A 12,999-nucleotide genomic window follows, 5' to 3' on the forward strand; every position below is an offset into this window, starting at 1 on the left:
TTTATTATGTCACGCATTAACCAATTTATTGATCACAATCAACCAAATCATTTGTAATCATCACCAACACTTGTTACTACTGTCTCGCCACTGTCACTAGTCGCGTCGCCACAAAAACTACGGCCTCGAGAACCATCACCCCCACCACAATCACAACCACAACCATCACCACCACGACCATCACCTCCACCATCGCCAAATGCACCGCTAAATCTATCTCCTACCAACTCTAGATCCACCATCAGCATCACCAGAACCATTTTCGCAATCTCCTTACAGCAAAATCATTATCTTAAAATCCACAACCAACCCTACCATTACCACCCCCAACCTACCACTCCACAACCACAATCCTCCATCAAAAAAATCTCCAAATCTGTCGTCGAGCACTATTGTCGTTGCCACTACATCACCTCCCGAAAACTGACATCTTCCAACACCACTATTAACAAACTACCATTTTGAACTTCAAAACCACAAAAAATTTACAAATTGAAAACAAGCAAATCACCAACCAACAATCAAAACAACCACAAAACTCCAACTAAGTAGATTATATCGAAGGAGGAAGAAATCACCCCCAAAAAACTTGAAACCCCCTCAGTAACTTTTCTATTATGCGCAGGTAGATACATATGTATGAAAGGAGAGGTGAGGTGATGGGGTTGAGCAACCATGGCGGCCAGTGACGATGGAAATGTGAGGACTTCGTGATTGTCAGAGACGATGGGTTGGTATAGAGAGAGGTGATGATGGTATAGAGAGAGAATAGAGAAATGTAGATAGAGATAGGAAAGTGAGAAATAATTAGGGTTTGTGATGTGAGTGTATTAAGTCCCTGTTTGTTTCTTATTATTTGCCCATTAAAATGAAAAATATGATCGTTATCCATCATATCAAGCCATCATATTTGACTTTCTATTTCTTATGTGGGGCCCGTAATGATTATATTTTCATTCTCATTCTTACATTAATATGGTTCTCAAACGGGGCCTAAGTATATATATTTAGCCATTGTTTGAGCCACATTATTTTTATAAGAATGCATTTTTGAATAATGTATTGATGGAAAATGTGTGATTAAAAAATAAGAAAAAATTTGAAATTTACATGTAATATTATTTTATTGAAGAATGTGTGATTGAAATGAAATCAAATTACTAATTAAGAATATATATATATTCATTCTTAAATATGTTGACAGATCTCGGTCCCCTAACCTTATATCCAGACCATTCCCCCAGTCTTAGGACTGATTTCCTACTCCTCTATCCATGGACTTACGGTACTTTGCCAAAGGAGTTTCGAACCCAAGACCTCCGGGATCACAAGCCTTTCAACTTGGCTCTGATACCATAAAAGGCCCAGGGGAGCAGGTATGGAGATAGAAGAACAGAAATTTATGAAAATAATTGTATTGAAGAAGAAAAATTGTTACAAAGATTCTTGAAAATGAAAATATATTTGTGAGACAAATTATGAAGAAAACAGAAACTTCTTCTTGCTGAATTCGCTCTTCAAGTCCATGATACAGGAACCATGTTTGAAACCAACTTGGAAAATGAGGATTAAAAAGGCCCAGGGGAGCAGGTATGGAGATAGAAGAACGGAAATTTATGAAAATAATTTTATTGAATAAGAAAAATTATTACAAAGATTCTTGAAAATGAAAATATATTTGAAAGACAAATTACGAAGAAAACAGAAACTTCTTCTTGCTAAATTCGCTCTGCCTCCAACTGAAGTCTTGAGGTCTTGCATAGGAGGATGAGTTGATTGGAAAGTATTTCCTTCTGGAGTTTTCCAAGATTTTGAAGGAAGTTTTGTAGCAAAAATTTGATTTGTTTCAACTTTTTTACCAAAAACTTTGATTTGAATCCAATCGTAAAAACTTATTTCTAAATAAGATTTAAAATAATCTTCCCAAAATTGTTCTTTTTCTTTTGAAGAAAATTAACGTCTAAAAAATTTTCGAAAATTTTTAACATGAATATCTTGATCATGTTTGAATTCTTTTCTTCTATCAATTTCAAAAGAAATGAAAATAGATCAAATGTTTTTCAAAATGAAGAAGAAATTGATAATGCATCCATATCATTTGCATCTGCATCAAATGATTTAACTCAAATGAACTTCAAATTGCACAAATTGAACAACGTCTTCAAAATTGGACTATTCCAAAGATAGTTAAAAATTCTATCTATGAAATAGGAAAATTTGATTTTACTCAAAATTATGTTATCAAAACTTTTGAACAAACTATTTCAATCAATAGTTCAAATGCATTTATCAATTTATTTTCAAAAAAATCAATTGAATCCCATAGGAAGAAGTTTAAGTATCTTCATGTTGGATTAGTTCAAATTGCTGTCAAACCATTGTTTAGACTTGATTTAGACATTCCAATTTTACTTACTCTGAGAGATAAGAGACATCTCAAATTTGAAAATTCATTATTATCACTTCTTGAATCAAATCTTGAAAGTGGTCCAGTATTTTCAAATTGTTATCCAAATTTTTCAATCAAATTATCTGATGGAGCCATTCTTAACTCCCTCAATCTTCATATTCAAACTAAAAACCTTGAGTTTGATAGTCGGTCAAATGCTTTTGCTGTAATATATAGAATATATTACAAGTTCATAAATACTCAACTCAATATTGGAGCTCTTCGTTCTTCTCCAAAAGAAGAAAGTCTTTTGGTAGAAGTTAATCATTTTCATTCAAATGTTGAAATTCCTAAAAGAATCCCCTGGAAACTTCAATCTAGAGGACTTGAATGGAATTTTGAAAATGTTCAAACTCCAGTTCCAGCTCAAATACAAACAATTCCAAATGAAATTTTAACTTTTTCTGATGGAAAAGTTAAAATTATTTTCAAATGATCTTCATCTAGAATTCAAAGGTCTTTCTCATCAAGATCTTCTAGATCTGAAGAAAAACCAAGAAATTCTTTTCAAAACTCAAGAAATTCTACATCATCTTTCAAAGGAGTTGATTTCACTCCTAACATCCCAAACCCTTTTCATCGACCTAAAGAAAAAGAAGAAGAAACTGAACAACCAGAATTTCCTACTTTTTCAGATATGGTTTCTCCTGCAAATCAAGATTCACTTGATCATCAATGTAATGTCATTTCTTTTGAAATTGATAGAAGAAAAGAATTCAAACATGATCAAGATATTCATGTTAAAAATTTTCAAAAATTTTTTAAGACATCAATTTTCTTAAAAAAAAAAGAACAATTTTGGGAAGATTATTTTAAATCTTCTTTAGAAATAAGTTTTTACGATTGGACTCAAATCAAAGTTTTTGGTAAAAAAGCTCAAACAAATCAAATTTTTGCTACAAAACTTCCTTCAAAATCTTGGAAAACTCCAGAAGAAAATACTTTTCAATCAACTTATCCTCCTATGCAAAAAATTGTTATTCTTTAGGGAAAAACTGAAATACTTGCATCCCCACTGAAACGAATTCCAAATCTAAAGGAACGACTTGATGAATCTCAGGTTATTGCTAAGGATATCAAAAATATTCAATCTCAGAACAATTTCACAAATATTGTTCTTCAATCTATGTGTTCTCAACTCAATCGAATTGAATCAAATTCTGAATCTGAAACTTCTACTGCTCAAAAAGATTCTTTTATAGAATATCGAGACAGTAAAAGTAAAGATAAAAATTTATCAAAACCATCCTCTTCAACGATTTTCAAAAATGATGATTTAATTCCTACTTTTGGAAAATCTTCAACTCTTTCAACAGCAAATGAAGCTCTTTCAAAACTTGTTACTCAATTGAAAAATTTTCATGTTTCAAAAAATATCAATACAATTGATGAGATAGAATCTCAATTTATTGATGAAAAATTTGATTCAATCCATAAACTCAGAAAAACTGATTATCAAAATATTCCAAAGTTTTATCCTCGACCTTCATTTCCAGATCAACTTTTCGAAGAAAAGTTACTTGCTCAAAAATCATATGATGGTAATTCCGGAGTTGAATGGAACTTAGATAGACTTATTGAACTCCAAATTATCAATCTAATGGGACAAATGACCATTTGTTACAAAACCTTTCTTGCAAAAGGTGCTTCAAGGATTGAAGCTACTAATAATATTGTTCTTGGATTCACAGGACAGCTTGGTCAATGGTGGGATAATTATCTCTCAAGTACTGAGAAAAATATTATCTTCTCCTCTGTCAAGCGTGATGATAATAACAGTATTATTCTCAATGATAATGAAGAATTCATTAATGATAGTTTTACTGTTCTTGGTTTAACTATTATCAAACATTTTATTGGTACTCCAGAAAATTTAATGCAACTTCAAAATGATATTCTTATGAATTTAAGATGCCCAAAACTTCAAGATTTTAGATTGTGCAAAGATATGTTTTTATCTTGTATCATGCAAAGATTAGATTGTCTACAATCTTTTTGGAAAGAAAAATTCATTTCTGGACTTCCAAAACTCTTCGCTGAAAAAGTGAAAAATTCAATTTTTAAAGAATTTGATGATCTTCAAATACTTACTTATGGTGAAGTTATAAATTTCATTAATAAAGAAGCTCTCAATTTATGTGATGATTTGAAACTCAAAGCTAAATTGAAAACAGAAAAATCTCAAACTCGAAATGAGTTAGGATCATTCTACGAACAATATGGATTTGAGAAAGTCTTACCTCCTTCAAAATCGAAAAAACTTTTTCATAAGAAAAGATTTTCAAAGAAAAGATATTTTAAAAATTCTCCTGAAGAAAATTTTGACAAAAAGAAATTTTCAAGAAAGAAAAAATTTTCAAAAAGAAAGTTTTCAAAAAATTATTCGAAAAAGGATTCAAATATTACTTGTTGGAAATGCAACAAGACTGGTCATTATTCTAATAGATGCCCTCTCAAAGACAAAATTAGTACTCTTCAAGTTGATGAAGATACTAAAACTCAACTCCTCAATCTTATTCAAACTAGTTCTGATAATGAGTCTGACTCTGAATTAGAACAAGTTTTTCTCAATTAAGAAGATTCTGATTATGAATCTACTCAAAATTCTGATTCTTGTTCTTCTTCAAATGATAAAAGAAATTTGTGGTTGTAAAACTATAAATGTCTTAACAGGAGAATAAGAAATTATTCAAAATATTATTGATAGGATTGACAATCCTAAACTCAAAAATAAATTTTCATCTATTATCTTCTTCTACATCAAAAGAAAATTTTGATGATATCAATATTACAAATATTCTTCGTCGTGCTCAAAAAGAGCGAATTCAGCAAGAAGAAGTTTCTGTTTTCTTAATAATTTGTCTCTCAAATATATTTTCATTTTCAAGAATCTTTGTAATAATTTTTCTTCTTCAATAAAATTATTTTCATAAATTTCTGTTCTTCTATTTCCATACCTGCTCCCCTGGGCCTTTTTTTTTTTTTTGAAAAAATGTGAATCAAATAGGGCCTTAGTAAAACTATTTATTTTATAAAAATATTAATTAAAAAATATTTGATTTCCTCCTATCTAATTTTAAAATATTGATCTTCAAATATAGGATGAAATGTATTTTCCACTTTCTCCAAACCCAAACTACGTTCAGCACTAGCTGGCCTCGGCCTAATCCAGTAAAAAGCCTAACTAACAGCCCAAACTAACAAACCCATTAAACATCTAATGGGCTTCGTTAAATAAAAAGCCCAAATCCTCATCAGTACCCTGTGATATAAGAATCCAAGCCCCTTTTTGTTTTAGGGTTTCCATTCACAGAAACCCATTAAACATCTAATGGGCTTCATTAAATAAAAAGCCCAAATCCTCATCAGTACCCTGTGATATAAGAATCCAAGCGCCTTTTTGTTTTAGGGTTTCCATTCACTCGCATCCACTGAAGCTGCTTCATCTTATCGGCTGGTGATTCTCTTTCTAACCAATCTTTCTTCGGCCATGGTAATATTTCTTCTCTCTATGTCTTTATCCATGTTCATTTCTTTTAGTTGAATTGATAATCACTGGAAATAGAGGTTAATTTTCGATTTATTATTATTATTATTATTATTATTATTATTTTTAATTTCAGATTATTCCAGAGAAGAATCGGAGAGAGATCTCCAAATACCTCTTCCAAGGTTACATCCTTTCAATATTCAACAGTAGGATTTTATGTTTTTGTTGGTTTCTGATGTGAATTTGTATAAATTTTTATTTACAGAGGGCGTGTGCTATGCGAAGAAGGATTACAACCTGGCTAAGCACCCGGAAATTGATGTCCCGAACTTGCAGGTTATTAAGCTTATGCAGAGCTTCAAGTCAAAGGAGTACGTGCGAGAGACATTCGCCTGGATGCACTATTACTGGTATTTGACCAACGATGGCATTGAGTTCCTCCGTACTTACCTCAATCTTCCTTCAGAGATTGTTCCCGCCACACTGAAGAAATCCGCCAAGCCCCTTGGCCGTCCCATGGGTGGACCGCCAGGCGACCGACCACGGTAAGTATTTTTATTTGCTCCATTCTATCGAGTTCATCAGATTCTGGTTTTTACGCCGCTCGTTAAGTGAATTTTTTTCGGAATGTGATTGGTTTGTTTGGATGTGACTTTCACTATAGTAAATGGACATTTATTTTACACTGACATTCTATTGAGCTAGTAAAATGTTAATGAATAATTTTTAACTTTTTGTTTTGTTAATTTATAACGTGCTTCTTTTCGTGGCTATATTCGTAACACACTTCAAAGGGATTATGTGTACTTTATAACTGATTAGTATTTTGGGCTTTGTTGCAATAGTGGACCTCCAAGATTTGATGGTGATAGGCCAAGGTTTGGAGATAGGGATGGATACCGAGGCGGGCCAAGAGGACCTCCAGGTGAATTTGGTGGTGAAAAGGGTGGAGCTCCTGCTGACTACCAGCCTGCTTTCAGGGTAATTTGGGTGTCTTAATACTACATTCCGTTTGAATGATGAATTAGTTCTGCTATTCTTTGTTTAGCGTATAGTGGATGAACTCACCCTGTTATTTCCAGCCTTGTAATTATGCACCTGTTGGATAAGTTTTCGTGTTGGCCACTGAAAATTATGAGTTAGTGCAATAATTTTAATGTCAACCTTTTTGGCTAAAAACTTTTTGATGCCCATTTTTGCAAAAAAATGCATTTTGGAATAATGATTTGACGGAGAATGTGTGGTTAAAAAATAAGGAAAATTTTTGGATTTGCGTGTAATATTAGTTTATTGAAGAATGTGTGATTGAAAAGAAGAGGAAAAAATGCATTTTGAAAAAAATGGGAATCAAACAAGGCCTAAGCTTTTTTCTAATGGTGCTGCAAAATGCTTTGTTTGGCGACTGTGTTTTATATCACTTTGCACGGGAGTTTATAAGTAATATATTTAGCACATACCCATTTGCTATATTTGTAAAACTCATTCGCACTGCACTGTGATGAGACTTTTGTACCACTTAAGAATTTATTATAATAGTTAGCTTCTACCGATTAGAACCAGCCAGCTAGAGATTAATATAATAGTTTCTTTTGCCTTGAAATATACTCTGTTAAATTCTCATTGTATTGATACTCTCTTTCGATTGTTCTGCATTTCCTTCTTTTTAATTTGTTTGTCCGACAAAATATCTATTTTAATGCCAGTGTATTTCATAGACATAAGCATATTTGCTCAAAAGTAGTGATGTCATATTGATAGATAAGTTGGACATATTTATTGTTTTCGATCTTCACACATCACAATATCAATGCTTAGTTGTGCAACCTCCTATCATTAGTTAACCTTTTTTTTTTTTTTTTGCTCAGTGTAAGGACTGAGTTTTTCGTTTCTAGACTTCGATGGACAATTTTCTTTGGTTTAATTATTTTTATAATTTATATAGTACTATATGGGAAATTCAGAAGTTACTCTCCTTTACGTGCAGGGTTCTGGTAGTGGCGGAAGGCCTGGCTTTGGACGTGGATCCGGTGGGTTTGGTGCGCCACCCCCAAGTTAAAAACTTATTCTTGATCCTTTTATCGAGTTCAATAGTTTTTGCATTAGTGTTCCGATGTTGGAATTTATGTTATTTTGCCTCGAGGCTTTCTTTTTATTTAAGAATACTATATTGTACTTTGATTTTCTCTGCAATTTTGTTGAGTTTGGATCTTAACATTGCAATGGCGTTCTCATAATTTATAATTTCTATATTGGAGTTCTGTCAATCTTTCATTAGATGAGTGAAACCTCAAGTTTATTGTTGTTTGTTACTTCAATGAATGCCTGATTTTGTAATTTCTTCTTTTTACAATGTAGAAATTGTTTCTGTGATGCTTTATATTTTACAAATTTACATTATGATTATCAATTTTGATCAGTCAGTTGAATCGCACAATATTTTAATATCACTGATTTAAGTTTAATAGAAAATTCAATTAATTCCTCTCGAAGATCGAATAATTCAATTAAAAATAAATTAAAATTTTGCAATGTTTACTTGAGCAGCTGATTTCCTTTTCATTGCATTTTCTTGTTTTCCACTTGACGTATTGTAATTTTGATGCGATTTTCTGCAAGAATTTTATGTTGGTAATAAATTTTAAAGGAAAAATTGTAGCAACAATGCCTAATCTTTCACTTTTTGTAGACTTTATCTTAATTTTCAATGTGTATTAGCAGAGGGCTCTAACTTTTAAGAAATAATCACCTGGGGTAAAAATGGATGTAAATTGTCCAATTGATCGTTAGTCGACAAACAAAAGTGGATTTTGACTAATTTTGATCAAATTGAAATGAGTAAAATGATAACTTTGCTATTATATACATAAAATAATATTAAAAACCAGAAATAAAACAAAACAAAATAAAATAAAAGGGAGAAGAAATAAAAATAAAAAATCTTCTTCTTCTATGTCTCACCCACCTTCCACTCCACCCACCCCCAAACCAAAACCCAGAAACAACTCGCCGACCACCACCTGCTACTTCCAACCATTGCTAGCCACCATTGCAAACCAAACCAACATCTCAAACAACTAAAAAATCTCCCCCATTTGCTATTATATACATAAAATAATTTAAAGATTAAAGGCCTCCATTTTCTCTCTAACTCTTAACCATAATTTTTACTTCTCCAACACACAGAATCTCCCACCTGAACTTTATTTCGCTCACAATACAAAACCCATATTCAAATTTCATAAACAGTGCTGGAGATTCTGGGTTTTGGGCTCAGCAGGGGACAGAACAACCCGTATGCACAGAGAGACGATTCTTGAAGCAAGCTTGAGTTTGAAGGGTGAAATGGGTTTTATGGGAAACCAAGTTGTTGACACACTAAAAGTGTAGCCCAAATCAAATAGTCTAAAGAGTGAAGTCCAATTGGGGAGTACAGGATAAAGGTCCAAATAGGATTATTGATGAATGAAGCGGAAGTCCACGAACACAGTAATATTATCGCCTAAGCTTGCAAGACGCCCAGAATCTGAGCGAATGAAGTGCCTTACGGTCGCCTAGAGCGATGACCCCGTTCTCGCCCAAACCTTCGAATCGCCCAAAATCTTAGCAAACATAAAATATTATGGTTATTCAAAATAGCAGTTATTGAAACAGTTATTGGGTAATCTTATCATATTCCACGATTCAAGGAGCCGAGTTGAAGGCGGTTGAACGATAAAGAGTAATGGCAGTAGTTAGAGACGACAGTTCCACGACAAGTTAGCCACCATAAAGAAAGTGGGTAGTTATAAAGCAATCAAGCAGTTTTCAAGAGGTTTGTCACGAGGGAATCATCAAGGGAATATAAAAAGGAAGAAAAGACATAGAGAAAAAGACCGAATCAAACACTCTCAAATAGAAAATATGTAATTTCAATTTCTTAGTTTAAATTTAAACACTTCTTTTAGTACTCATGTGCTTACGCCCCTTGGAGGCATTCTGTTTATTTTCAATTATAAATCATCGCAAATAAAACACCTCTTTTTGGGACCTTGTCTCAAGAGGTCTGTTCCTTACACAATCGTTTGATCTCTTTTTTAATTGTTAACGACTACACGCGCGAAACACAAGTAAATGGGGATTTCAGGGATTTTGTGGAATGGATTTTAGGGGTTTGAGAGAGGAGGTTTGTAGCTGCCGTTGTTGGGTGGAAAGTGAAGAAAATGCAACAGACAACGAAGTGGGCACCTTTTTTTTATTTCTATTCTGATTTTTTGGGTTTTTTATTCTTTATTCTTTTTAGTTTTTTATAATATAGTTTTGACTAAGTTACCATTTTGTCTTTATCAAATTCAGCCAAAATCAATTTATTCGGTCAACTAACAGTCTAATCCATCCATTTGAACTTCAACTGCATATTTATTTATAAAAGGTTATAGACCTTCGTTGACAAAAATTAAAGGTTAGTGTAAAATCTGTAAAAGGTAAAAATGTTAGGGATCGTTGCTACAATTTCTCCATTTTTAAAGAAAATAATCTTGCAATTAAATTCATGAAATCTATGTTTCAAAAAGGAAAAATGAAAAGAAATCATAAATTCCAGCCACAGAAAATGATTTTTCAGTTAGATATCAACATTTTGAATATAAACGAAGAGTTCTACTGAAATTCAACTACTGCACTAGCACGACTATATCTATAGATACATACAACACAAATATACATCAAAACAAACAATTTTCTAATGATGCCTTTCAATGCATCATATGTTCATCAAAAACTCTCTAGTCCAACCTCAATCTTTGGAATCAAATTATGGGTTGACATCATCATTTTCTTTGTTTTAGCCTTATCTCTTGTTCTGATCATCACTCTTCTTTTCATTTTTTCGCGTCGTAAGAAAATACTTAACAAATCAAAGCCTGTTTTGACGAAAAATTTTGTTCATAGTCCTGCTTCCATGAACAAGAGGTTGTTATCACGTAATGGACGGGATATTGAGATGAGCACTGGGACACCGGAGTACTCCGATCAGTGGTCTACTCCGGCCATTGGGACAAGGGCAAACGTAGGGGCAGTGGCTATGGATATAGGGCCGGTTAGCCGGTATACATTTGGGGAGATCGTTGCAGCAACAAATGGCTTGGCCGATGAGAATGTGATAGGAAGGGGAGACTATGGGGTGGTTTATCATGGAGTTCTATTCGATAACACCCGAGTTGCAGTGAAGAAGTTGCTATATAAAAGGTAAATGTTGGAGTGATGAAAGCATTTCATCAATGTTGTTTTCTATTTCCATTAATATTAGGGCTCAATCCCCAAACACTAAATATTCGTGGCATGGAGAATTGATAGGAGTAGAACCAAAGAATTCGAAATCCAGGCAGAAGCAGTGTGGTTCATTAGACACAAGAACTTGGTGAAGTTGCTGGGATATTGTACAGAAGGAGCATACAGGTACCAGTCGTAGTGACATGTTTGGTAAAATTATCAGACAATATTAAGGAAAAGAAAGAAGAAGAGCTGAAATCTCGTCTATTGTGCTGTTTAGTACTATCGATCTTATAATGTGTTTTACTTTGATCCATAGGATTCTTGTGTATGAATATATTGACAATGGCAATCTTTACCAATGGCTGCACCACTGCATAAGCAAAATTAGCCCGTTGACATGGAATATCCGATTGAAAATTATCATAGGAATTGCAAAAGGGTTCGTTACTTCCTCGAATTCAGCTAGTTCGTTTTTTTATATAGCCCTTCAGAGTTAGCTCATGAATAGGAAAATATTTCTTTCTTCTCTCTCTCTCTCATTTTTTTTTTCACAGCTTGGCCTACCTTCATTATATTGTGATTACTTATCGACTTGGCTTATAAGCTGCATTGAATCTGTAGTTACACTGCACCAGAATATGCTCGAACTAAAGTTCTAGACGAGAAAAGTGATATTTACAGCTTCGGCGTACTTATAATGGAGATTATATGTGGGAGAACTTGCATAGAGTCATCTGTGACTGAAATAGAGGTTGCTGTTTCTGAGGGAAAAAATTACCAATTTGTTTAATTCTATACGTTCTTCTTCTTTAAAAAGATTAACTTTTTCATGTATTGTAAGTTGTAATTGCAGGAATATTTGGTTGACTGGATAAAATTCATGGTGTCAGAACAAAAAATTGACCTTATAACAGATTCCAAGTTGTCTGAACTCCCTTCAATGAAGGAACTCAAAAGAATTCTTCTTATAGCTCTTCGATGTGTTGATCCAGAAGTCGATAATAGGCCTAAAATCGGAGAAATAATCCATATGCTCGAGCCTCGTGATTTACTACTCAGTGATGTAAGAATGCTTCCCTCTCCCAGCATTTATTCAATTACGTTAAACTGAGAAGCTTCTTCATTCGCTTCCCGGATTTTTGCAGGAACGTGTTATTAAGAGGGAGATTTCTCGTCGTAATTCTTTGAAAGAAGATCGGTTTGCTCAAGTTACTTATAATGATTGATGATCATTAACAAGAATTCTTAATTTTTTTGACGTTTTACTTCATTACTTCTTGATATTCGAAGTTTTAGTATTTCGTTGGAAAGTGCATTGGCTGATAATTATATGTATCGGTATTATTTCTTTGTTGGCATGCATTGGACAATATTAAGGAAGAAATCAAAGTTATAATGTTACAAATTTTCAAATGAACATAATCTATGTAAGGGTGACAAAAGGGTCGAGTAGTTCGTCAGCTCGGCCCATGCCCAAGCCGAGGCTATGCTCGTCGAGCTCACGCTTACCCACAAGCCAAAAGTTCAACTCGTGGGCTCGTCAAAAAAGTCAATTTCTTTTTTAAAAATTTTGAGCTTGTGGGCTCAGCTCGACTTGACTTGAGCTCACGAGCTTGTGGGTCAAGCTTGGATCGTGCTTGATCGAGCTCGTGGGTAGATGGATTAAGCTGTCTCGGCTTGGCCCATTGCCACCACTAAATTTTTGTGTTTTTCTAGTACTTTATCGGGCAATAGATCATAGGGCTTGGGCAAAATCGAATCGGAGTTCCTACAATGTTAATGTAAGGATAAATCTATTTATATATAGATG

General features: G+C 33.4%; 2 protein-coding genes across 2 annotated transcripts; both read left to right on the forward strand.

Annotated features, from left to right (window-relative positions):
• The first annotated feature begins 5,793 nt into the window (after positions 1 to 5,793).
• Positions 5,794 to 8,210, forward strand: LOC111402976 (40S ribosomal protein S10-1-like). Its single transcript, XM_023031309.1, has 5 exons — positions 5,794 to 5,942; positions 6,073 to 6,121; positions 6,205 to 6,484; positions 6,785 to 6,920; positions 7,924 to 8,210. Exons 1-5 carry the CDS (start codon positions 5,940 to 5,942, stop codon positions 7,993 to 7,995), a joined length of 540 nt encoding a protein of 179 aa, XP_022887077.1. The 5' UTR covers positions 5,794 to 5,939; the 3' UTR covers positions 7,996 to 8,210.
• Positions 8,211 to 10,875: 2,665 nt separating this feature from the next.
• On the forward strand, positions 10,876 to 12,415 carry LOC111404324 (probable serine/threonine-protein kinase At1g01540). The gene is made up of 6 exons (XM_023033147.1): positions 10,876 to 11,162; positions 11,271 to 11,372; positions 11,506 to 11,628; positions 11,811 to 11,946; positions 12,043 to 12,252; positions 12,335 to 12,415. Exons 1-6 carry the CDS (start codon positions 10,876 to 10,878, stop codon positions 12,413 to 12,415), a joined length of 939 nt encoding a protein of 312 aa, XP_022888915.1.
• Positions 12,416 to 12,999: the final 584 nt, after the last annotated feature.

Source organism: Olea europaea, chromosome 11 (assembly GCF_002742605.1).
Source record: "Olea europaea var. sylvestris chromosome 11, O_europaea_v1, whole genome shotgun sequence".
Taxonomy (NCBI): domain Eukaryota; kingdom Viridiplantae; phylum Streptophyta; class Magnoliopsida; order Lamiales; family Oleaceae; genus Olea; species Olea europaea.

Bases quoted from the DNA above. Each gene is read 5' to 3' on its own strand.
- LOC111402976 (XM_023031309.1), top strand. The intron at 6,485-6,784 runs GTAAGTATTTTT...TTGTTGCAATAG, and splicing joins CCGCCAGGCGACCGACCACG to TGGACCTCCAAGATTTGATG. The intron at 6,921-7,923 runs GTAATTTGGGTG...CTTTACGTGCAG, and splicing joins ACTACCAGCCTGCTTTCAGG to GGTTCTGGTAGTGGCGGAAG.
- LOC111404324 (XM_023033147.1), top strand. From the start codon at position 10,876: ATGAACAAGAGGTTGTTATCACGTAATGGACGGGATATTGAGATGAGC. The intron at 11,629-11,810 runs GTTCGTTACTTC...TTGAATCTGTAG, and splicing joins ATCATAGGAATTGCAAAAGG to TTACACTGCACCAGAATATG. The intron at 12,253-12,334 runs GTAAGAATGCTT...GGATTTTTGCAG, and splicing joins GTGATTTACTACTCAGTGAT to GAACGTGTTATTAAGAGGGA.